The sequence below is a fragment of the Mauremys reevesii genome, linkage group 3, assembly GCF_016161935.1.
Source record: "Mauremys reevesii isolate NIE-2019 linkage group 3, ASM1616193v1, whole genome shotgun sequence".
In the NCBI taxonomy this organism is placed as follows: Eukaryota; Metazoa; Chordata; order Testudines; family Geoemydidae; genus Mauremys; species Mauremys reevesii.
The window spans coordinates 151,174,537-151,198,053 of record NC_052625.1 but is presented as its reverse complement, the minus strand read 5'-3'; the positions used below and the strand labels follow the sequence as shown (position 1 = coordinate 151,198,053).

Genomic DNA, 23,517 nt, shown 5'->3' with positions numbered 1-23,517 from the left:
GGCTTTTGAAATGAGAACTATATCAACTTTGATGAAAGGACTGAACATGCATCTAGTTCAGGGGTAGGCAATCTCTGGCAACTGAGCTGATTTTCAGTGGCACTCACAGTGCCTGGGTCCTGGCCACTGGTCTGGGGGTCTCTGCATTTTAATTTAATTTTAAATGAAGCTTCTTAAACATTTAAAAAATCTTATTTACTTTACATTCAACAATAGTTTAGTTATATATTATAGACTTAGAGAAAGAGACCTTCTAAAAATGTTAAAATGCATTACTGGCATGCAAAACCTTAAATTAGAGTGAATAAATGAAGACTCAGCACAGCACTTCTGAAAGGTTGCCGACTCCTGATCTAGTTTCACTATAACTAAATACTTCTGTACTCCACAAAAATATCATTTGGTAACTTTCAGCAGCAATACTCAGTCAATCACGATAGTTATCCCAATACTTAGTTGGTCAAGGTCCAACTTAGACACACTGACTCATAATAGATAGTATCTTACTCCAGAAGTGACATCACTGAAATCACCAAAGCTATCTAAGCAGCAGGGAACGATTCAACATGAGTGAAGGTGGTAGGATCTTGCCCTTTTGTTAAGTTTTAAATACATATATTCATCCCCCCTCCATACCAGCTCTATACTCTTTCTGCTTTCTCTCGCACAGCGCTCCTGCACGCCAAATGCAAACTCTGAAATGATTTTAAATGACGTCCATTGGTTCTTCAGCCAACAAGAGTGTGGCTAGAAGCCAGAGGCAACGATCGCATTCGTTTTCAGCGGAACCAGATGTTGATAATATTGTCATACTTTTCAGCAAGCCGATCTGCTTTGTGCCTGTCTGATCACAGGCTAGGGCCCTACCAAATTCACAGCCGTGAAAAACGGATCATGAAATCTGATCTCCCCTGTGAAAGCTGGTCTTTTGTGTACTTTTACTTTATACTACACCAGGGGTCGGGACCCCTCAGGGGGTCAAAATGTTCTTACATGAGGGGTTGCAAGCTGTCAGCCTCCACCCGAAACCCCGCTTTGCCTCCAGCATTTATAATGGTGTTAAATATATAAACAAGTGTTTTTAATTTATAAGGGGGGTCATGCTCAGAGGCTTGCTATGTGAGAGGGGTCACCAGTACAATAGCCTGAGAACCACTGTACTACACAGATTTCACACGGGAGACCAGTGTTTCTCAAATTGGGGGTCCTGACCCAAAAGAGGATCATGGGAGTGGGGGGGGAGGGTGTTGCAATGTTATTGTAGTGGGATTGCAGTATTGCCACGCTTACTTCTGTACTGCCTTCAGAGGTAGGACGCCAGAGAGCAGCAGCTGCTGGCCAGGTGCCCAGCTCTGAAGGCAGCCTCCCTCCAGCAGCAGCACAGGAGTAAGGGTGGCAATACCATAAAATGCCTCCCTTACTTCTGCACTGCTGCCTTCAGATTTAGGTCAAGCCCCCTACCGTTAAAACACCATGAATTTTCAGATTTAAATAGCTGAAACCATGAAATTTAGGATTTTTTTAATCCTCTGATGGTGACATTGACCAAAAATGGACATGAATTTGGTAGGGCCCTACCAACAGCACTGCTGCTTCTGGAGGGCAAATTACATTAGGGTTTCACTGAGATTGTTTTTTCATTAATTATTAATGATTAATTATTGTTATTAATTATTATTATTAGCCATAGGCTGGACCCATGGAGTTCAGATCTGGATACAAACTCTGCAAGGTGTGTTCAGATTTGGGCTGTGGTTCAGCCCCTTACAGAACCAGGGAACAACCCTGAGCTCCACACCTGGGATCTGAACCTTTTAAAAAAGTTTGGAGGATAGTTTTGGTTCATCCTATTACCCAGACAGGATTTCTGGCCTCAGAGGTCCACCTAGGCATCGCGGATCAGGGGAGTCAGCTAGCGGCAGCTTTCCCATGGACAGTTAACAAACCACATCCAGCTCACCGTCCCCCTCCTACTTGCCCATCGAGAGGCAAATGCCCCCTGGGAGCAGGGTGGTTTTAAGCGGCACTGATTGGGTAGCGCTGCCCAGGCTGGGGTGGGGGCTTCCCTCCCTTTTCTTCATTCCTTCAGCTGGAGGCAGGAGCAGCCTTGGGCCGCTTGGGACCGGCTTCTCCTGCGAGATCTGGCCCAGGTCCCAAGCCCGCTGGTGGGAAAGACGGCGCCAGATCCCCGCGAGAGCCGAGCAGGAGCTTGGCTGAAGGCCCTGGACCCCCTGCAGCAGGGAGAGTAGGGCCCCGGCGGCCCCTCTTGCGTCCTGCGAAGGGAGCAGGAGCTCCAAGCCCAGCGCTCCGAGCTCACACCGGGGCGGGGTAGGGCAGCCCGCGCGGCAGGCTTGGGGATTCCCGGGGCGCGGCGGGGGCTGTATCCCTAGGGGCCTCGGGCACTGTCCCGGGCTAGCACGCCCCAGCGCCTGTGCAATGCCTTCCGGGGGGCCGCAGCCTTGCACGGACCCGGGCCAGAGGCCGCTGCCAGCCAGCTCCGGGCTAGGGGGGGAAGGAGCTGCCGAGGGAGTCTCCCAGGCGGTCGGGGGAGCTCAGCAGCCCGGCTGCTGGCTGGGAGCCGAGCCCGGCCGGGGGAGCGCTCCCTGTTCGGAGCGAAGGAGACTGAGCCTCCCCTGGGAGCTGCCAGAAGCAGCGGGCAGCGAATGCCCTTCCCCGCTCCCCGTGACTCCCTGGTGGGGAAGAGCCGCTCCCGATCGCAACACAGAGAGGCGGAGAGCCACGCGCTGTTGGAGGTGTTTATTGGCAAGGGCTTCTGAGACAGTTCTGACTTCACACACAAAGCAGAGTGAGTACCAGGCAGGAGGGCGTGTGCCAGCGCTCCGGGGCTCCTCAGCTTTAATCTGAGCTTTCGTGTTTGCACAGGAGCCTTCTCCCTGAGCCCTGTGCACTCAGCCTGGGGGGCAGGGAGAGCACCGCGCCGCACTCCCAGCCTAGCCCTGGCTTTCCCAGGGCTGCAGGGCCCTCAGTGTGGACAGCACACCAGAGAGAGAGCGAGAGAGAGAGAGACGATCTGCTAAGTGAAATTAACAACACACAGAAGGAGCTGGACCAGAGGGACAAGGAAGAAGAGGCGTTTCTCTGAAGGAGAGAGAGAAGAGTAAGTGGAGTAACTGCACTGAGAACGGAGAGCAAGAAAGTTGGGGGGGGTTGCTTTTTTTAATTCTGCACCATCACTGCAAGGAGCCCTGGGAGGGAATGATTTACCTTCAGCCTCTGTCGAAGACAGGAGGAGAGCTGCGCATAGAGCAGCAATTGCTGAAGACAGCCTGATCTTCATGTCTGCCCTTTGGGATCACAACAACATGAATGGATCTGTGATGATTAAAAAGAGAGAGAAATAATAAGTACGGGTTAGAGGATGTGGTGGGTGTATTCAGAAAACATGAAAAGAAGAGCCGCAGAAACCACTGTGTTCCCTCACCCCCTTATCCCCAGCCCCCACCCAGGGGACCAGGTTACAGCCTCTAGACTTGGAAGCCACCCAAACTTGACAGATCTGCCTTACTAGCTGGAGAGTCTAGCCTCCCAATAATGTGCCTTTTGTTACTGGGCCCTTCTGATCATGTTAATCAGACAAAAATTCAATCGTGGCATTGAATTCGAGTTAATTTGATCAGGAAGTGGCGAAAAGATTCCTGCTCCTAGATATGCAAAACTTAGACTGAGATTCATGACTTCATCCTCTAGTGTGAGCATTGCTAATTCAGAGGTCATTTTTGCCTTGAATCCACTAAATATCTCTTTCGGCTGGGTATTTTACTCGGCTCCTTTTTCATAACTGCTGAAGTACTTAGTTAACAGTATTTTAATGGTCTTGAGGTAGTTTGGAAATTGTAATAAAACTTTTTTTTTCTGCCTACAAATATGCAAGTCTTCCTTTCTTTAAGGTCTGCAATAGATTATACAGAAGTGTATGTAACACACAACTGAAACCCGACACGACCGCCTAAACCCTGATGTTTTAACATCTGATAATTCGTTTACACAATCTGAGGGGAAATCGCTTTACACCGCTTGATAAAAGAAGACAAGAGAACGAACCATGCCATCGCTGCAGATTGTCTAGAACCATATTTAGGAATTAGAAAGATTTTTAGTCATTCCCAATTACAAGCAGCTGTACATTTATAACCGTGTTTGCTCAGGGCTACACGTTTTGGGTCAGAACCAACAGTCATTACGAAGACAAAACCCCCATAGGAGCGAATAGGAGTTTGGCTGAAATGTTAGGCCCTTATTCTCCTGGGGTGGGAGGGGATACATACCACACGGACATTTCTGAGCTTTATATAAATGGGGAGTTGTGTGTGTTTATGAATAAATGCTACAGAGACCACAATAAGGTCGTCTGAGCGAGAAATCCACAAGCAATTAAGCAATATATTTAATCAAGAAGGTGCCAGGAGGAGAAAAACGAAAGAAAGAAGGAAAACGCATACATCATTAGGCTAATAGCCCACAGAAAGAGCTCAGAGGAAAAGTAGTTCTGTGCTGTCTGGCGGACCAAAGACAAGACATATTTCATTGGTGTAAAACGCTGACAAGATCCAACACTACCCTGCTCAGCTACTGGCACTGAACTTAAAAGCATACCATGCTGCCGTATATTAAATTGCTTCGCTTAATTGCCTGACACCACAAAAAATTACTTGGACCTGGGAGAAAGTCGAGAACAAAAGCCTGTTTCAGAGTCTATCGCCCATATTTGGAGATAGGCTTGTGCCTAAAATTCGAGTCCCCAGCACTGACATACGGATGATTAAAGTATATTGATAACTTCAAACGCATTCCACTGTTCTGCGTGGGGACGGACAATTCTTGCAGCACATCCGCTAAAGAGCATTTGGTAACGGTCTTAAAAGCCTTTTAAACAAAACGTTAAAAGGACTTTTGTCCGCGAAGTTTTGTCTGGGCTTAGAGTGCCATCTTTTGAGCAGGAGAAAAACTGAACCAGTTCGGCCAGACATGTGCTTTGCTGCTGTTGCCAGACTGGCATTCCTGGTAGATTTTCCCAAAAATAAAACTTTTAATTTTTTTGCCAAAACATTTATTTGATTGCCTAGCAACACTTCATTCAACTTTCTGCTTTCAAACGTAAATGTCTTGAGCCGCCTTTAGGTGGGGGAGGAATGCTCCTTTCGCTTACTGTACTGAAATAAAAACAGATTATCTTTGGACCAGGACCGAATTCTTAGCTTTGATCTCAGACAATAACTTCAAAAGCTGCCACAGACCTTGCACCAGGATCAGTTTGATCTCGACGTTATACCAACTCCACCCCGAAGACCAGCAAAAAGTCATTCCAAGCCTATGCAATCAGCAACTTTTGTCACTTCCCCACACAATTAACTGTCAGACAGTTCAAGACTGGAAACACGGAGAAGCTACTTACAAGGGGCTGCACACACCAGGGGCGAGAGAGAGAGAAAGATTCCGCCAAATGAAGGCAGCGCTAACATATCTTTAATTAGTCATCAAAGCTATTCAGAATAGTCTTTTAGTGCGTTAAACAGCTGATTTCACGTGAGCAACCCACATTGAAATTATAAACTAATTTCATATTAGACGCAACAACCAAGTGATGCTATCCAACCTGTTTTTAAATGGGCATCATCTATCATCTATCTATCTAATATATGTACAGTCAGTCGCGGAGCGGCATCTCCAAATGTACCATTTAATGCGATTTGCTACAAAATCTTCACTTTTCTGTACAGCTCCCCAAAACAGCGAGCATCACCCATTCAGTGGGGAAAACTACGAACATTTTGCCACGCTTCCCGAGGGCTAAAGGAAACAGCAGCTCTCCAGCAGAATCGGCTACAATCCGCTAACAATGATAGGTGTTTCCCCTTACAGAGGCATTTCTCAGCTCCGGTAACCACAGGCGAGAAGGCTCCCCAGTTCATCGATCGCCTCCTCGCCCCCCCCCCACTTCAATTTCACTTCTAAGCCGGACTCCTAGGTTGTAAAACACACACATACACACGCGACACCCCGTTCTAGTCCCTCTTCAGTCCTGTGCCATTAGCTGTCTGTGCATCAATCAGAAGCGCGCGTGTGTGAACGGCACAGAAAGGCAACAGGACTCCGAAGAGAGGAGGGAAGGGGATTCCCTCTCCTCTGCGCGCACACAGACCTTTAGTGGTAGCCGCCTGGTAGCGGGGTCGGTGGTGGGGGAGCTCCTACGGCAGCGCCTGCAGCCCCAGCGGTAGGACCTGGAGAGAGGAGGAAGGGAGGAGGAAAGGGATGAGCTCCTGGGCACCTTGTGGAGGGAACAGCAAGTAGCAGGAGCAGAGGAGGAGGAGCAGAAGCAGCGGCAATGACCAAGACGCCTGGGTTGCTGTAGCTCCCAACGTGAGGGGTGCGCTTGGGAAGACTTGCCTTCTCCGAGTGGGAAGAGCCTCTCCCCAATCTGCTCCTTAAGAGAGGGCTGTTCCCAACTCGCAATTTACTCTCGTAAGCGGTTACGAAACGGCAGGGAAGGTGGACAGCTGCCACCGGATGATATATGCGCGCCTCTCTCCTCCAGCAAGAAAGGGGATCTACTGCTGGAAACTTGCGCATACTTCGCAACATTCCTAAGGCATGAGGAGGGCGAGCGCCGCAGCAGCAGTGCCCTGGCGGGGGAAGGGGGCAGGGGCCGGCGTGCCAAGGCCAGACGGATCGCTGTCTCCTCCGCTTGGGAGCCAAGCTGCAGCCGGATCAGGTTTCCCTGGCAGAGGCGAGGACGATTTTTCAAACTGGGGAACAATGGGAAGAGGGGAAAGGAGGAAAAAAACCTTAATCGACCTGCGTTAGGTGGCGGGACACCGATTCTGGGCAGCCGGAGGGGGATCGCTGCCCGGCCCAGGGCGCAGATTGAAATAGGTTAGGAGGTCTCCAGTAACTAACTGTCTGTTTCAGGTGGGTCCTTTTCCTGAATTGGTGGTTTTACGATACTGCCAGTGATTGAAACCATTTGCAGAGACGAAAACAACAACCACCACCCCTCAGTTGAATAGAAAGCGTGGCGCTAGCGATGGTTGTCGCAATCTGCACCTTAAACACAATAAAAGCACATGCCCGCTAGGGCTTGGCAGAGGCGAGCCGGGCGCGCAGCGAGAGGGCGCTAGATGATCAACCCGATCAAAGGAAAGTCAAACGTGCCGTGTGCCAAGAAAGAGGAGGTGGAACACTTTGAAGAAGCGCCCTGGCTACCAGCATGTGTGCTAGATTAGTCACTCCTGCTGCAGAGATGGATTGTTGTAAGCACAACACACAAGAGAGGCTCGAGCTGACAGAATCTAACTAGATGGAAAGGGGACATGGAGGGTCCATTGTTGGGGGGAGGAAAGAATAAGAGAGAACGAACTGAACCTAAATGAAAGGATACGTCTTCCCAATCCAACCTCCCTATTTCCCCCCGCCACCGGCCCGCATACCCAGCCCTGCCACCTCCGCTTTCGACCCCTTCACTTATTATCCAGCCTAAATGTCTGCCACTAGCCCCAGGCGAGGGGAAAGTTGTAGGGGAATAGCTGGGGGGTGGGCGCAGACACCATGGCACAGAGATTCGGAACTCGGTCAGCCCATCGCTACCTGTGTCTGCCCACTGATGATACCACTAGGGCCCAGCGACTGTAAGCTTTGCAACAGCAATAATATGTTGATCATTGCATCTCCCTGAAATAAACGGTTCCGTTATCGGGTACCTTGCGAAAGTGTTTCCTGTGTGTAGAAACCTAAACAGAGCTCGGATCAGGGAGCTGGGTGATTGTAATTAAAATATCCGGATGTATTTAGTTTGCTCAGCCAGTGGCAGGGTAAGACCAACATACAATTTCAGCTTCAGGAACCGGTATATACGGTCTAAATCAGAGACAGGTCCTTACACAGAAATACACACACAGGCCACACAAACGCCCCGAAACACACACACACACACACACTCTCTCTCTCTCTCTCTCTCTCTCTCTCTCTAGCCATGACAGAGCTCATGTCTGTACACCTCCCTCGTCTGTACACGGGGCTCACAAGGCAAACGCTGTGCAGAGAAAACGTAGCAATACAGAGTGACTCCGGCTCTCCCACCGCCTGGAGACACCCAGCCACACGCAGACATTCCCAGCGTCAACCATAGACACGCTCCTGCCGAAATCAGACAGCCGGGCGCGCTCCTGCACATCCCCGTGTGCATTTGCAGACACTGACCCACAGCTCTCGCCTTCCTCCACCCCAGAAGCAGCCTGATTCATACCTGCGCTCACCCATCCAAGGCAGCCTGCCAAACACCAGGAAACCCCTCCGGGCACTGACACCGCCCGCTTTGAAAGGTAGAACTGCAGGACACGTAAAAGAAGGTGATTCTTTACAGCCCTGCCCTCTAACGCGTCGGGGCAGAGCCGCTGTCTGTGTGTTAGTCGCACGGAACAAGGGTTTTCTGCGCCCGTGCACTCCCATCAGTGCGAGGGGATTTGTTTTTGCAGGCTACATTTGGTGCTCGGCATGACTTCAAAGCTTTTCAGTGTTCAGCCTTTAGATGCCATTTACCACCATGTGTGCAGGAAATCGTAAACATTTATTACAGAAGGTTACACTTGCAGGAGGCTTCCCCCTCCCCTTTACATTAAAGTGGGGACTTCATGGTTACGGCTGTGCGCCAATCTTTCCCCATCCCTAGCAAGTATTTGTAAATTAGGAACACACGCACAAAGGCCAAGCACACACAAGCTGTGCGTTTGCCTCTCAAAATGCAGCCTGAAGTGACATCCAAACCAGCCACAGACACGCAGCCACACAAGCTGCCCCCCACCCCTTTGGTGTAGCCACTGCAGCAGTGTTGCAGTTGCAGAGACATTACGCCTGGATGCCCCATCCCCAGCACTCTGCCTTTTCTCCCCGAGCTATGAACAGGAGCGCCAGGTTCCAGCGCTGCTGCATCCATGGAAGATACTCGGACTAGGGACTGGATTTCTCTCGCTCGCTCTATGTTTGAAGGTTTTCCCCTCCCTCTATAAGCGTTCTCTGTGGCAGCTCCCACAAAGGAATTAGAGTAGGAGGGGGGAAATTAGTCCTATCATTTATTGTCCAACAGCGCAATCTAGCGGTGGATTTAAACCAGGACTTGTTAGGAGACAAGTGCCATCCATCAGCTAATGTGAAGAGGAAGGAAACGCTTCTACTTAAAAATGGCAATAAATGTTGTGAATTATTTACAAAAGTAAACACAATGGTCAAGAAGGACAACAATAAGAACGGCCATACTAGGTCAGACCAATTTTCCTGCTAGCCCAGTAGCCTGTCTTCCAACCGTGGCGAATTCCAGATGCTTCAAAGGGAATGAACAGAACAGGGCAATTATCAAGTGATCCATCCCCTATTGTCCCTTGCTAGCATCTGGCAGTCCGACGTTTAGGGACACCCAGAGCATGGGATTGTCTCTCTGACCATCTTGGCTAATAACCATTTGATGGAACTATCCTCCATGAATTTATTTAATTCTTTTTAAACTCAGATAATAATCTACATGATTCACCATAATGAAAGAGGAGCAAGAAAACAGAAACTACTGTCTTTCAGTTTATATATTTATATTGCAGTAGTGCCCAGAGACCCACTACATTCACCGTCAGGCTCCAGTACCAGCCCATGCTGCAGACATACACAAAGGAATGATCCCTGTTCCAAAGAGCTTAGAATCTAAAAAGAAGAAAGGTGGTGAAAGGAACGGGACATACAAGCAAAGGGTAAAATTCACTCCAACACAGAACCCAGCACAAGACTTGTGTACCATTTATGTACCATTTAAGCCCTACTATGAGGATTTAGGTGGTACTTAAGTGGTGCATAGGACTCCTGCTGGCCTTCTGTATAGAGATTAATTTCACACAAAGCAGTCAGAGTGATGGCAGGTGAATGTCATGTGAGTCAATGGGACTAAATAATAATGGGGTCAAAGTCTGCTCTGATATACATTCTATGTAGCCCCCTTTAATTGAAGTACAACTCTGCACAATTTGAACCATTGTATTTGTTTAAACTCACTTCTGTTCCATTTAATTTCCCCCGAAAACCTGAAAATGTAATTTTATTTGCACTCAGCTGCAATTAAGACTTTAAAGGGCAGGTTTGATCGGAATGACCTTATCCAAAAATATCTTAAGTTTGATGGGCTGCTGTCCTTACTCCTGCAGTAGTCCCATTGACTTCAATAGACCCAGACTGTTTAAAAAGAAAGAAAAAACATCAAAAAGAGGATAGGCATTTAGAAATTTGGTCCCCCTTTCTAGCATACTCAGAAGAGGAGGTCTCTCCAGTTGGGAAGCCAGAATCTTTAGCCAACGTCTTTGAATATTAACCTGATCCTGAACAATTAATGTACAATGTAGTACATTAACACTTTATTGCAATTTAACCTTAATAAATAGTTTTCAGAAAGAAAGAAATCTTAGAAGACGTGCACTGATATTTCCAGACACTTTGGAAGTGAGTCAACCACTCTTAGGAACATACCACAAATTCAACTGTCTGGTATTGCTAAAATGCACTTTCCAGAACTTATACCTCCCCCTCACCGATGGATTATCAAATACTCTTGACCTGCTAACCCCCAATCCAGATTTTCAATTTTAGTTTCCTTTCAGCATTTCAGTATGAAGGATGTTCATTTTTTTAAAAACCCATCTCTGTTATAAAAAATCAAATTTTTTAAAGAAATAATATTTGATGGTGGTGTGTTTTGGATTTTGAATTATTTTACTGGGTTGACGTAACAAAGACATCTCCCTAAATTCAGTATGCCCCCAGGAAGATTGTTCCAGAAAGAGGGGCATCATTAACTACATTGCAATATTTTTCCAAACAAAAATAAATGAGTGTATCTCAGATGTTTCCCTGACTTTCATAATGTTCAGAAATGTGCTTCTGGATGTTAGGATGCCAAAAAATCTGTGATAATCAATACATGAATAATTAAAATAAGCTGGATAAAATGAAATATCAATGATTGTATCTAGAAACAAAAATTCATAGAATCATAGAATCATAGAATTCAAGATCAGAAGGGACCATTATGATCATCTAGTCTGACCTCCTGCAAGATGCAGGCCACATAAGCCGATCCACCCACTCCTTAGCAAGCGACCCCTGCCCCATGCTTTGGAGGAAGGCGAAAAACCTCCAGGGCCAAGGCCAATCTTCCCTGGAGGAAAATTCCTTCCCGACCCCAAATATGGCGGTCAGCTGAACCCCGAGCATGCGGGCAAGACTCTCCAGCCAAGCCCTCTGGAAAAAGGTTATAACATACCATTGACCCATTGTACTATTTACCAGTGTGGCACTTAATTGACCTATTGACTAAGCCCGTTATCCTATCATACCATCTCCTCCATAAACTTATCTAGCTTAATCTTAAAGTCATGGAGGTCCTTCGCCCCCACTGTTTCCCTCGGTAGGCTGTTCCAGTATTGCACTCCCCTGATGGTTAGAAACCTTCGTCTAATTTCAAGCCTGAATTTCCTGACTGACAATTTATATCCGTTTGTCCTCGTGTCCACATTAGCACTGAGCTGAAATAATTCCTCTCCTTCCCTGGTATTTATCCCTCTGATATATTTAAAAAGTGTAATCATATCTCCTCTTATCCTTCTTTTGGTTAAGGAAAACAAACCGAGCTCCTCAAGTCTCCTTTCATACGAAAGGCCTTCCATTCCTCGGATCATTCTAGTGGCCCTTCTTTGTACCTGTTCTAGTTTGAATTCATCCTTCTTAAACATGGGAGACCAAAACTGCACACAATACTCCAAATGAGGTCTCACCAACGCCTTATATAACGGGACTAGCACCTCCTTATCCCTACTAGAAATACCACGCCTAATGCAACCCAAGACGCATTAGCTTTTTTAACGGCCACATCACATTGCCTACTCATAGTCATCCTACGATCAACCAGGACTCCTAGGTCCTTCTCCTCCTCCGTTACTTCCAACTGGTGCGTCCCCAGCTTATAACTAAAGTTCTTGTTAGTCATCCCTAAATGCATAACCTTACACTTCTCACTATTGAATTTCATCCTGTTACAAATACTCCAGTTTACAAGGTCATCTAAATCTCCCTGGAGAATATCCCGATCCTCTTCCGAATTGGCAATACCCCCCAACTTGGTGTCATCCGCAAACTTTATCAGCCCACTCCTACTCTTGGTTCCCAGGTCAGCAATAAATAGATTGAATAAAATCGGACCCAAAACCGAGCCTTGAGGAACTCCACTGGTAACCCCCCTCCAACCGGACAGTTCCTCCTTCAATACTACCCTCTGCAGTCTCCCCTTTAACCAGCTCCTTATCCACCTCTGGATTTTCATTTCGATCCCCATCTTTTCCAATTTAACCAGTAATTCTTCATGCGGTACCGTATCAAACGCCTTACTGAAATCCAGATATATTAGATCCACCGCATTTCCCTTGTCTAAAAAATCTGTTACTTTCTCAAAGAAGGAGATCAGGTTGGTTTGGCACGATCTACCTTTCGTAAATCCATGCTGTAATCTATCCCAGTTGCCATCGGCCTCATGCTCCGTAACCACTCTCTCTCTTAAGATTTTTTCCATGACTTTGCATACTACAGATGTTAGACTAACAGGCCTATAGTTCCCCGGGTCACTTTTTTTCCCCTTCTTGAATATAGGAACTACATTAGCTAATCTCCAGTCAGTCGGTACAATCCCCGAATTTAGGGATTTATTAAAGATTATCGCTAACGGGCTAGCAATATCCCTCGCCAATTCCCTTAATATTCTAGGATGAAGATTATCCGGGCCCCCCGATTTACTTCCGTTAAGCTGTTCAAGTTTGGCTTCTACCTCAGATACCGTAATGTCTACCCCCATATCTTCATTCCCATCGGTCCCTCTATCACTATTCCTTAGCCCTTCATTAGCCTCATTAAAGACCGAGGCAAAGTATTCGTTCAGATATTGTGCCATTCCAAAATTATCCCTAATCTCCACTCCGTTTAAAGTTTTAAGTGGTCCCACTTCTTCTTTCTTTAAACGGAGTGGAGATTAGGGATAATTTTGGAATGGCACAATATCTGAACGAATACTTTGCCTTAATTTATTAAATTAAATTACTTGGCATATTTTTTTAAATGTCACATAAAATAATCTGGTCACCCATTCTGCAATCAGATTCACATGGATGGAGTCCTTTTGAAGTCAATAGGACTCCACACATGTGCAGGGGTCTGCCCACGTGGATCTAGATGCAAGACCAGAGATTCTCTTCCTATGCCAACCAATTAAGCAGTTCCTGTGAATTTCTTGGGTGAAATCTGTCTCCACTGATGTCAACAGCAAAAATTCCATTGACTTCAATGAGACCAGGATTTCACCCCTTGTGTATAACATTTTGTTTAAATTTATTTCATTTTGCCTCAAGATCTTTAGCTATTAGAAGCCCAATATATTGAACTGCATTTTGAATTTGTGCTTTCATATTCTGCAATCATTTAAAGGTAAAATGACATGATTATTTTTAATCTCCTCTGTTGCTATGTACTTTCACAGTCTGAGTACCTAATATGTGATGCAGAAGGTATTTCTGAAATGCATAAACATTTACTGACTCTCTCCTGTCTGCTTGTTTCTTGGACAAGTATTAAACACATTAAGATCATGCACTCTAGCTCCAAACTGCTCTTTGCTATTTAAAGTGAATAAATAGAAACTCTGGTGACTTAGATATAAAAACTCCATTTTGAAATAAATATTGGTACAATTTTAATAATATGTTCGTGTCTTTTTATGTGATAATATGTATACAGGAAACTATAGATTGATTAGGAAACGTGAGCTGCTCTTGAATTTATAGGAATTTTATGAAGGGTGCTCTTGGCAACTTTTTCCATGTTCCCTCAGATTGTATTGCCAGGATAATGCAAAACAGAATATTCTGCAATTCAGCACCATAAAAACCTGGATATCTTTTCCGTGTGGCTATCACAGTGGATTTGGACTTGGTGGTTTCCTGGCAGTTGTGCTTGTAAATGTTATGTGCTTTATATGGACACAAAGATTCACAGAAAGGGTCAATTTATTCAAACGCCAAACAAGGAATGGTTTTAGAATTAGGAAAAAAGCATTATCTCTAAAGCTACTCTGATTTACTGTGAAGTTTCTGCCTATGAGCTGATCCACCTACATCCTGCCTTGTTTCCTCCTATAGATTTAAAGAAACAGTACACATATCCTCACAGCACTTTCCAGTTGAGGTTGCACAGCACTTCACAGGAGGCATTCAGCATGTGACAGGCTCATGCCCTGAGAGAGGAGGAACAGTACCCAATTATATAATTGTCTGACATGTATTTACATTAACTTTTTATTAATTATTATTATTTCTATTCAAGCAGCACCTAAGGATCCCAATCAGTAATCAGGGCCCCATTGTACTAGGCATTATACCAACAGATAACTCAAAAACAACTCATGCCCAAAAAACTCACAAAATGACTCAGATAATATACAAGATGAATAAACTATAGAAGGATGGCAATATAAAATGCAGAAGCTGTTACAGTGGCCTTAGGAGTCACAGGTGGTCAGGACAAAGGGATTAATCAAAAGTGATCTGCAAAAAGGGGGTGAAATTGGGGTTGATCTCCATTTTTCCTTTTTATGATACCCCAAGAGGGATTTCCCCCATGATGGGGTGTCCACCCCACATTGGCATATAAAGGGTTAATAGAGTCCTAAGGAAACTGTGTGGGAAGCAGCCAATAGGAGAGAGGCTGCAAGGAGCAGCCAATCATGGCCCAGTGGGTTCACATAAAAGGAGCTGCAGGACCAGACTCAGTCAGTCACTGCTGGGAGCTTGAGGAGAGAAAACTGTGCCCTGAGTAGGCTGCAACCCCACAGTACCTTGGACAGAGCAGTGCATGCAGGGACCTGGGGAATAGAGAAGGAGCTCTGGAAGGCTATTAGTACTAAGTAGGGTGCTGTGGCCATGGGGAAGTGGCCCAGAGAAATGCGGTGATAATCAAGGCAAGGAACACAGTAGATTACTGTGATTCAGAGGGTCTCTGGGCCAGGACCCAGAGCAGTTGGTGGGCCCAGGCCCCCCCCACTCACCACTGTGGAAGTGCCCAGATAGTTGATGCAGATCCCCCAGAAGGTGACATGGCCAGAGGGTTGTGACTTGAAGAGGATGCCGCGTTCCTTAGAGTGATGTGGGTCTGAGAGCAGCTGGGACGGCGAGCAAGGCACCATCGGGAGAGGGCATATCAACCTGCAGAGATAATCCCCAAGATGAACAGCAGGAGGTGTCACTGTGGTGAGTCATACCCCGTCACACTCCCAAAAAACAATGTTTTTTTGCTTTTATAAACTTTAAAATATGTAAGGTCCCCAGAATTTGCTGGATGATTCTTTAGAAGACTAGAGAACTTGAGTGGGATCTTTCTCAGTGCTAAATTGAGGTAGCAGAGTGTAGAAACTTTCAGCAAGATCTTTCCTCTGATCTGTCAGCTACTTAAGCTACACAGGAGTCCATTAATCTAAACTAAAACCAGAGTTTTAAACAGTCTGGCTACAAATTCCTTGCTCATGTTTCACTTCTTTGCTACTTCTGCTAATTCTGTTTCTTTAGTCTATATTTAAACTGGTATTTTGTGTAAAATACCAGTGTTTTAATACTACTGGGTAAGACATACTTGGCTATACTTCTAGTGGATACTAAGAAATGCTAGTTTGACCAAAAAAAGACACTGTTAATCCATTGCTTGTTAACTGTTATGGTTCTGGATAGGCTTGTTACCCATTGTAAATGTCTAATCATTGTTTGAATCCTATTAAGCTCTTGGCCTCATTGATATCTTGTGACAAAGAGTTCCGCAGGTTAAGTGTACACTGTGTGGACAAGTATTTCCTTTTATCAGTCTTAAATTTACTCTCTTTCAATTTCATTGAGTGTCTCCTAGTTCATGTATTGTAATAAAGGGAGAATGAGTGTCCAATCTAGCCTCTTTCTGTCATTCATTATGTTAAGTATCCTTCTAATGTTCCATCTTATTCATCTCATCTCTAATGCAAACAGTCCAGTCTTTTCAGTCTCTCAAGTTATGAGACAAATTATACATCCTAACGCATGTTAGATGGCACACCAGAGTTTGACCCTGATTCTGCAAGACGGCAGGCTTGGATTTCTGTAATTTAGTTATTTCAGCAGGTACATAATAAATTAGAAGGATAAAGTTAGACATTTTATTACCACCTTAACCCAGGAGAAATGACCCATCTTAGAAAAGCTTTTTAATAGGCCTGGTCTTTTCCCAGCTATTCCTTACAATATATATGTGATCAGTTTCCTTTCTAGTGGTTTTTATATTCCTTGGTAAATTAGGCATTAAACTAATATTACACATTCCATAAAATGCAGAATAAAAATAGAATACATCTTTTAGGCCCTGCCTTCCTTGGCAGATTTCCAGCCAGTGACATGAGAAAAACTCCAACCTGCATTTATTTATTTGGACAATTTCAGATCCCTCCATTTCAGTACTGGAATTCAGAGGGCAGCACTAGTCTGACCTCCCATTATGAGAAATGGCTTCTTAAATTATCGAGCTCAAACTTCCAGCACTGGTTCTATCTTAAATCTCAGCATTTACTGGACAGGATATGAAAGCAGAGTGTCCCAGGAGAGTGCTACGGCAATGAAATCATTGTTTAGGATAGTTCTCGCCAGGTGCATTTTCCTTAGTAACTGTTAACTCCATTTAGTTTTTATAACTAATCTTTCCCATCATGTAACATTCTGAAAATGTAAAATGATCATGTGGATAAACAAACAAAAAGATGGAAAACTAAACAAGTCAGTCACAACCAGAGATATTAATAGAAAGGAACCAGATTTCTAGTTGGATTGGGAAGTTTTATAAGAGCCTGTGCTTTTTAAACAGCCATTGCAAAAATAAATAGTTTTTCTAATATTAACATTGAAACACGAGGGGCATGAGATGGCAAATGTGAATGCCCCCAATTTCCACATTAATTAAAAAAGTTTTCCAAACTCAGTTGTACGTTCATTTACATTATTTCAAAGAGATTAGTTTATAATTCTAAGGCTCATTCCTGCACTTGCTACTCAGGCAGCACGCCCCAGTGAAGCCAATGGGAGTTTTGCCTGCATAGGAAGTGCAGGAAAGGCTGTAAACTAGACAAATAACAGCCAAGAGCACTTCACATTTACCTGTCAATCTGCCAAGGCTCAAATGTAAAACACAGTGTGAAAAATTGTGTCCATAAAAGGTCACATAAATTCCTTTCATAAAATCTAACACAATCAGCTATGCTGCCTATATTCAGCTATTGTCATGGCTAGGTTTTGTTTATGTTGAGATTTTATACTAAGAAAAGAAGAGTCTTATATAAAGAACAAATTATATGTACCCTTTTATATAACTCTATACATTAATCCCTGGTACTCTAGTGAAGTTAGACCAGAGATGAATCTGGCCCATTCTGTTTAATTATGCCTACAGCTATTTTTCATATACATTTTTCCATACATAGATTCATAGATTCTAGGACTGGAAGGGACCTCGAGAGGTCATCAAATCCAGTCCCCTGCCCTCATGGCAGGACCAAATACTGTCTAGACCATCCCTGATAGGCATTTATCTAACCTACTCTTAAATATCTCCAGAGACGGATATTCCACAACCTCCCTAGGCAGTTTAACCACCCTGACAGTTAGGAACTTTTTCCTAATGTCCAACCTAAACCTCCCTTGCTGCAGTTTAAGCCCATTGCTTCTTGTTCTATCCTTAGAGGCTAAGGTGGACAAGTTTTCTCCCCCTCCTTATGACACCCTTTAGATACCTGAAAACTGCTATCATGTCCCCTCTCAGTCTTCTCTTTTCCAAACTAAACAAACCCAATTCTTTCAGCCTTCCTTCGTAGGTCATGTTCTCAAGACCTTTAATCATTCTTGTTGCTCTTCTCTGGACCCTTTCTAATTTCTCTACATCTTTCTTGAAATGTGGTGCCCAGAACTGGACACAATACTCCAGTTGAGGCCTAACCAGCACAGAGTAGAGCGGAAGAATGACTTTGTGTCTTGCTCACAACACACCTGTCAATGCATCCCAGAATCATGTTTGCTTTTTTTGCAACAGCATCACACTGTTGCCTCATATTTAGCTTGTGTTCCACTATAACCCCTAGATCCCTTTCTGCCGTACTCCTTCCTAGACAGTCTCTTCCCATTCTGTATGTGTGAAACTGATTTTTCCTTCCTAAGTGGAGCACTTTGCATTTGTCTTTGTTAAACTTTATCCTGTTTACCTCAGACCATTTCTCCAATTTGTCCAGATCATTTTGAATTATGACCCTGTCCTCCAAAGCAGTTGCAATCCCTCGCAGTTTGGTATCATCTGCAAACTTAATAAGCGTACTTTCTATGCCAACATCTAAGTTGTTGATGAAGATATTGAACAGAGCTGGTCCCAAAACAGACCCCTGCGGAACCCCACTTGTTATACCTTTCCAGCAGGATTGGGAACCATTAATAACTACTGTCGGAGTACAGTTATCCAGCCAGTTATGCACCCACCTTATAGTAGCCCCATCTAAATTGTATTTGCCTAGTTTATCGATAAGAATATCATGTGAGACCATATCAAATGCCTTACTAAAGTCTAGGTATACCACATCCACCATTTCTCCCTTATCCACAAGACTCGTTATCCTATCAAAGAAAGCTATCAGATTGGTTTGACATGATTTGTTCTTTACAAATCCATGCTGGCTATTCCCTATCACCTTACCACCTTCCAAGTGTTTGCAGATGATTTCTTTAATTACTTGCTCCATTATCTTCTCTGGCACAGAAGTTAAACTAACTGGTCTGTAGTTTCCTGGGTTGTTTTTATTTCCCTTTTTATAGATGGGCACTATATTTGCCCTTTTCCAGTCTTCTGGAATCTCTCCTGTCTCCCATGATTTTCCAAAGATAATAGCTAGAGGCTCAGATACCTCCTATTAGCTCCTTGAGTATTCTAGGATGCATTTCATCAGGCCCTGGTGACTTGCAGGCATCTAACTTTTCTAAGCAATTTTTAACTTGTTCTTTTTTTTATTTTATCTTCTAAACCTACCCTCTTCCCATTAGCATTCACTATGTTAGGCATTCCTTCAGACTTCTCTGAAGACCGAAACAAAGAAGTCATTAAGCATCTCTGCCATTTCCAAGTTTCCTGTTACTGTTTCTCCCTCCTCACTGAGCAGTGGGCCTACCCTGTCCTTGGTCTTCCTCTTGCTTCTAATGTATTGATAAAAAGTCTTCTTGTTTCCCTTTATTCCCGTAGCTAGTTTGAGCTCATAATGTTATTCCACAACACCATGCCTGTGATCCCTGGTTTTTCTCTAACTGACAGTTCACTGAGAGATCAACAAGCTGCCGGGGAGAATTTATCATCCAAAAAGACATATACTTCTCTTGAATTATACTGGCCACTAGTTGTTACTTGTGGCACATTGTAATGTACTATACCCAACACATCCCCTTTTATCAGACATATGATTAAAGGATAATAATCATAACTGGTTTTCCTTGCATTTGTTAACTTTTGTATTTCTTAAATATGTCACCCCCTATATGGAATTCCAAAATATTAACACACAAAGAATCTTGAAATGATGCAGGTTTAATTTCTGAACATGGATACACTGATTTGTAACCTCACTTTCATGAGTTCACATTTCTGATCTCCAAGAACTTCAGTACACATTTTGTGACGGCAGATCTGCAGAAGGGATGGGAAAAGATACTCTAAGGTATCGCTAAGGTCAGAGGCAGCCCTGATATAGAGGCACAGTGTTAGAGTTGATGGTTAGAGATATGTTATAAAAGTGGATGGTTAGAGATATATTATATAAGTGGATGACCAAACCGTATCTTCTTCATAGCCAGTGGGTGCTGGTCCTATATATGGTACAATTAATGATGCAGTGGGAACTTTAAAAGCCATTAGGTCAAATGGTGTCCCCACTCATCTCTTCCCTTGGGTATAAAAGGCCGTACACACAATGAAACTGCCATGGTTACACTGCTTGGAGGGGACAAACTACAAAAAGACCACGTAGGGGGACTCTACTTTCATATGCTTCTCTCCAGGGAGGTTCAGAGAATGGCAGGGGGCAGCCACATGACAAACTCTCATAGTTATCAGCAGGTCATGACACAGGTCTATAGGGCTAAACAGCCTACACAGGGGCCTCAGACATTAAACATCCTAGGACTAATTACACAAAATATATTGGTATTTTGATGGGCCACCACTGAAAAGCCTCTATGATACATTTATGGAGAGCATTACATTTTGGGGGGTTACATTCTAGTGGCTGCCAGTATATAATAACTAGGGCCCTACCAAATTCACAGTCCATTTTAGTCAATTTCATGATCACAGGATTTTAAAAACCATAAATTTCATGATTGCAGCTATTTAAATCTGAAATTTCACAGTGTGGTAATTGTTGGGGTCCTGACCCAAAAAGGAGTTGTGGGTGGGGTCGCAAGGTTATTGGGGGCGGCGGTTGTAGTACTGCTACCCTGACTTCTGCGCTGCTGCTGGCGGCAGCATTGCCTTCAGAGCTGGGCAGCTGGACAGTGGCAGCTGCTGGCTGGAAGCCCAGCTCTGAAAACAGCAATGCAGAAGTAAGGATGGCATGGTTTTGTGACAGTTAGCAGTGATTTTTTAACAGCTAGTAGTTTTATAATAGCTGGCAATTATTAGGGGAAATTGGATATTTTATGAATATAGTAGTTAGAATTTTTGAACTTTTTTTTTTATTGGTTTTGAGGCAGTTGAAGCTGGCTTTAAATTGGTTTTTGCTGAGCAGATTGCAGAAGTGCAGGATTTGCTAATTATTAATTAAATGCTAATATGACCGAAGCTTGTGTGTGAGTGTGTATAAAAAATTCTTAGTTTAAATATAAGCTGGCCCTATGTTTTAAGGCTATTAACAAAACCAAAAAAACTCTAAGTTACATCCCCTTAAAAGCCTGCAATCAAACCCTTACATTTCGTATTAAAAATAAAACCCTTACCCCTTAAAAATTAGTGAAAACACCCAAAAACCTCCCTGCCGGTTTAAAAAAGCCTATATTGCAAAATTAACAAACAAATGTTATCAAAAAAAGTAGTTTCCTTCATTCCTTCCCTTAAGTCCCATAAATAAAACCCATGCATATTATATAAACGTCTCCTCTGACATTTTATCACCTCACTCATCTCTTATAAAAATCTCTAAATGCCAAAAAGCGCTAGTAAGCTTTACATCACACTTGTTTGCTGTTACATACTGTGGAGGTATTTTAAACAACACCCACGCCATAAAACATTTAAATGCATCCCATTGGCAGTGCCGGAGCCAAATATTTGGCAACTCCAAACATGAAAATGTTAAAGTAAATTGGTGCCACCAAGTAGCAAAAAGCTCCCTCACCCTTTATTTACAAAGCCCCAATCTATATTTTATTTGTGGCTATAATGCTTAGAAAGCCCTCCCACCGGGTTGGCATGGCCGGTGTAGTGTAGCCAAAATATTACGAAACGTTCAAGTAAACACCACATTGAACTCACGCCAAATCCTCAACCTAAAAACTTATTCTCACCAACTCTTCACACCCTTAAAAAAAGCTCTGCTTAAACGTGCCAAAAAAACCTAGTAATCAAGCAAACAATTTCATTCCTTTATACATAAACTTATTCCTAAACTAAAAGTAGCAAAACTAAAAAAAAGTAATAAACATTTCTGCAAAACTTAAAAAAGCAACAAATGCCTCCTTAAATGCTTTCAAAAAATTACAACAAAAAATCAATAACATAGCAAAAACAACACTGCAAAATAAGCGTGTGCTAAATGCCATAAATGCTAAAGTAGGGGGGGCCTATACTCTCATTAAAAAAAATGCTGTTTTTATATTAATCGCTCTAATTTAATTTAAAAAAAATTGCAAGCCATCAAAAATGCAACTGTTGTTTTTCACACTGTATCTCTTGATCATACCCTTAATTTTAAAAACCTCTTCCCAAACCTTAAATCATGGTTTACTAGCCTTTTCCATAAAATTATCAAATAAATTATTTTCTTTCTATATGTCATTTAAATAATATTACAATGTGCAAAATGTTTATGTAATGCTATTACTAAAAGCTCTACTGTCTGTAATAAAACAGCTTAATCGCACATTACATAACGGGCTTGACAATTTAAATTATCAGGCCCAAAAAAAACCTGTGACAGTCAGCAGCGACCCCCTAACAGCTAGTAGCCTTATAATAGCTGGCAACCATTAGAGGAAATTGGACACCTCACGAACACAGTAGCCTGAACTTTTGAACTGTCTTCCCTTATCGGTCTTGAGGCAGTTGAAGCTGGTTCTAAACCGTTTTTTGCTGAACAGATTGCAGAAGTGCAGGGTTTGCTAACCACCAATCAAATGCTAACATGACCGAAGCCTGTGTGTGAGTGTGTATAAAAAATTCTTGGTTTTTGTATGAAGTAGAGTCTTTGTACCAAGGTGCAAAACTCTCCTTTCTTCTGCAAAATAAAGCAACCTTTCCTCATCCCAGTCTGGCTGTCATTGGCTCTCAGCTAGGCGGACCCAACATTTCGGTAACAGTATGGTATTACTACTCTTACTTCTGCACTGTTACTGATGGGGCACTGCCTTTAGAGCTGGGTGCCAAGCCAACAGCCGCCGCTCTCCAACCGCCCAGCTTTGAAGGCAGCACAGAAGTAAAGGTGGGGATACTGAACCCCCCCCTAAAATAACCTTGAAACCCCCCTGCAATTCCCTTTTGGATCAATTTGAAAAAACGCTGGTCTCCCCCCGAGAAATCTGGTCTTCTGTACGCTTTTACCATATACTCTACAGATTTCACGGTCCATGACGGGTTTATCATAGCCGTGAATTTGGTAGGGACCTAATAACTTACCTTAAGTGACTGTCATCCTATGTCCACCTTTAGATGTGAGCACAGCAGCCGGAAATGAACTGCGTTTACAGGGAGAAAGTGGAGTCTGAAGTAGAAGGATTTTTTAAATTTTGCAATTCTACTCTGAAAAGTGACTTTGTAAAAGTGGCATTGGAGAAGTCTGCATCTCTCAGTGATTCCAGATACAACTCTCTTGGTTTCAAAGTAAAAATATTGTTGTTTTTTCCCTAGCTTGCAGCTCTGCAAACATAGCCTGAGATCTGAGGGTCAAGCTGGAGTCTTTCCTTTTAATATATCATCACCAATAATAAAGAGCCTGCTGTCCTAATTATGTTGTCAACACCTGTGCAACTCTATTATCTTCATGCCATGTCCTCAGTTACTACTATGCAGCCATACTGAAGAGAAAACAGACTCTAGTCTGCATTCCTTGCATATCTAAAATTCCTATGGACGTCTATGCGAGTGAACAAGGAGTATAGGATCAGACATGAGCAAAGCTACTTAGTA

At 43.7% G+C, this 23,517-nt stretch overlaps 1 protein-coding gene across 1 annotated transcript in view; it reads right to left on the bottom strand.

Moving 5' to 3' along the window:
- Positions 1-6,405, bottom strand: part of COL12A1 (collagen type XII alpha 1 chain) — a 135,616-nt gene extending 129,211 nt beyond the window's left edge. Inside the window, 2 exon segments of the mRNA XM_039529916.1 lie at positions 3,226-3,333; positions 6,161-6,405. Of these exon segments, the coding sequence (XP_039385850.1) occupies positions 3,226-3,298 (73 nt within the window). The 5' untranslated portion in view covers positions 3,299-3,333; positions 6,161-6,405.
- Positions 6,406-23,517: the final 17,112 nt, after the last annotated feature.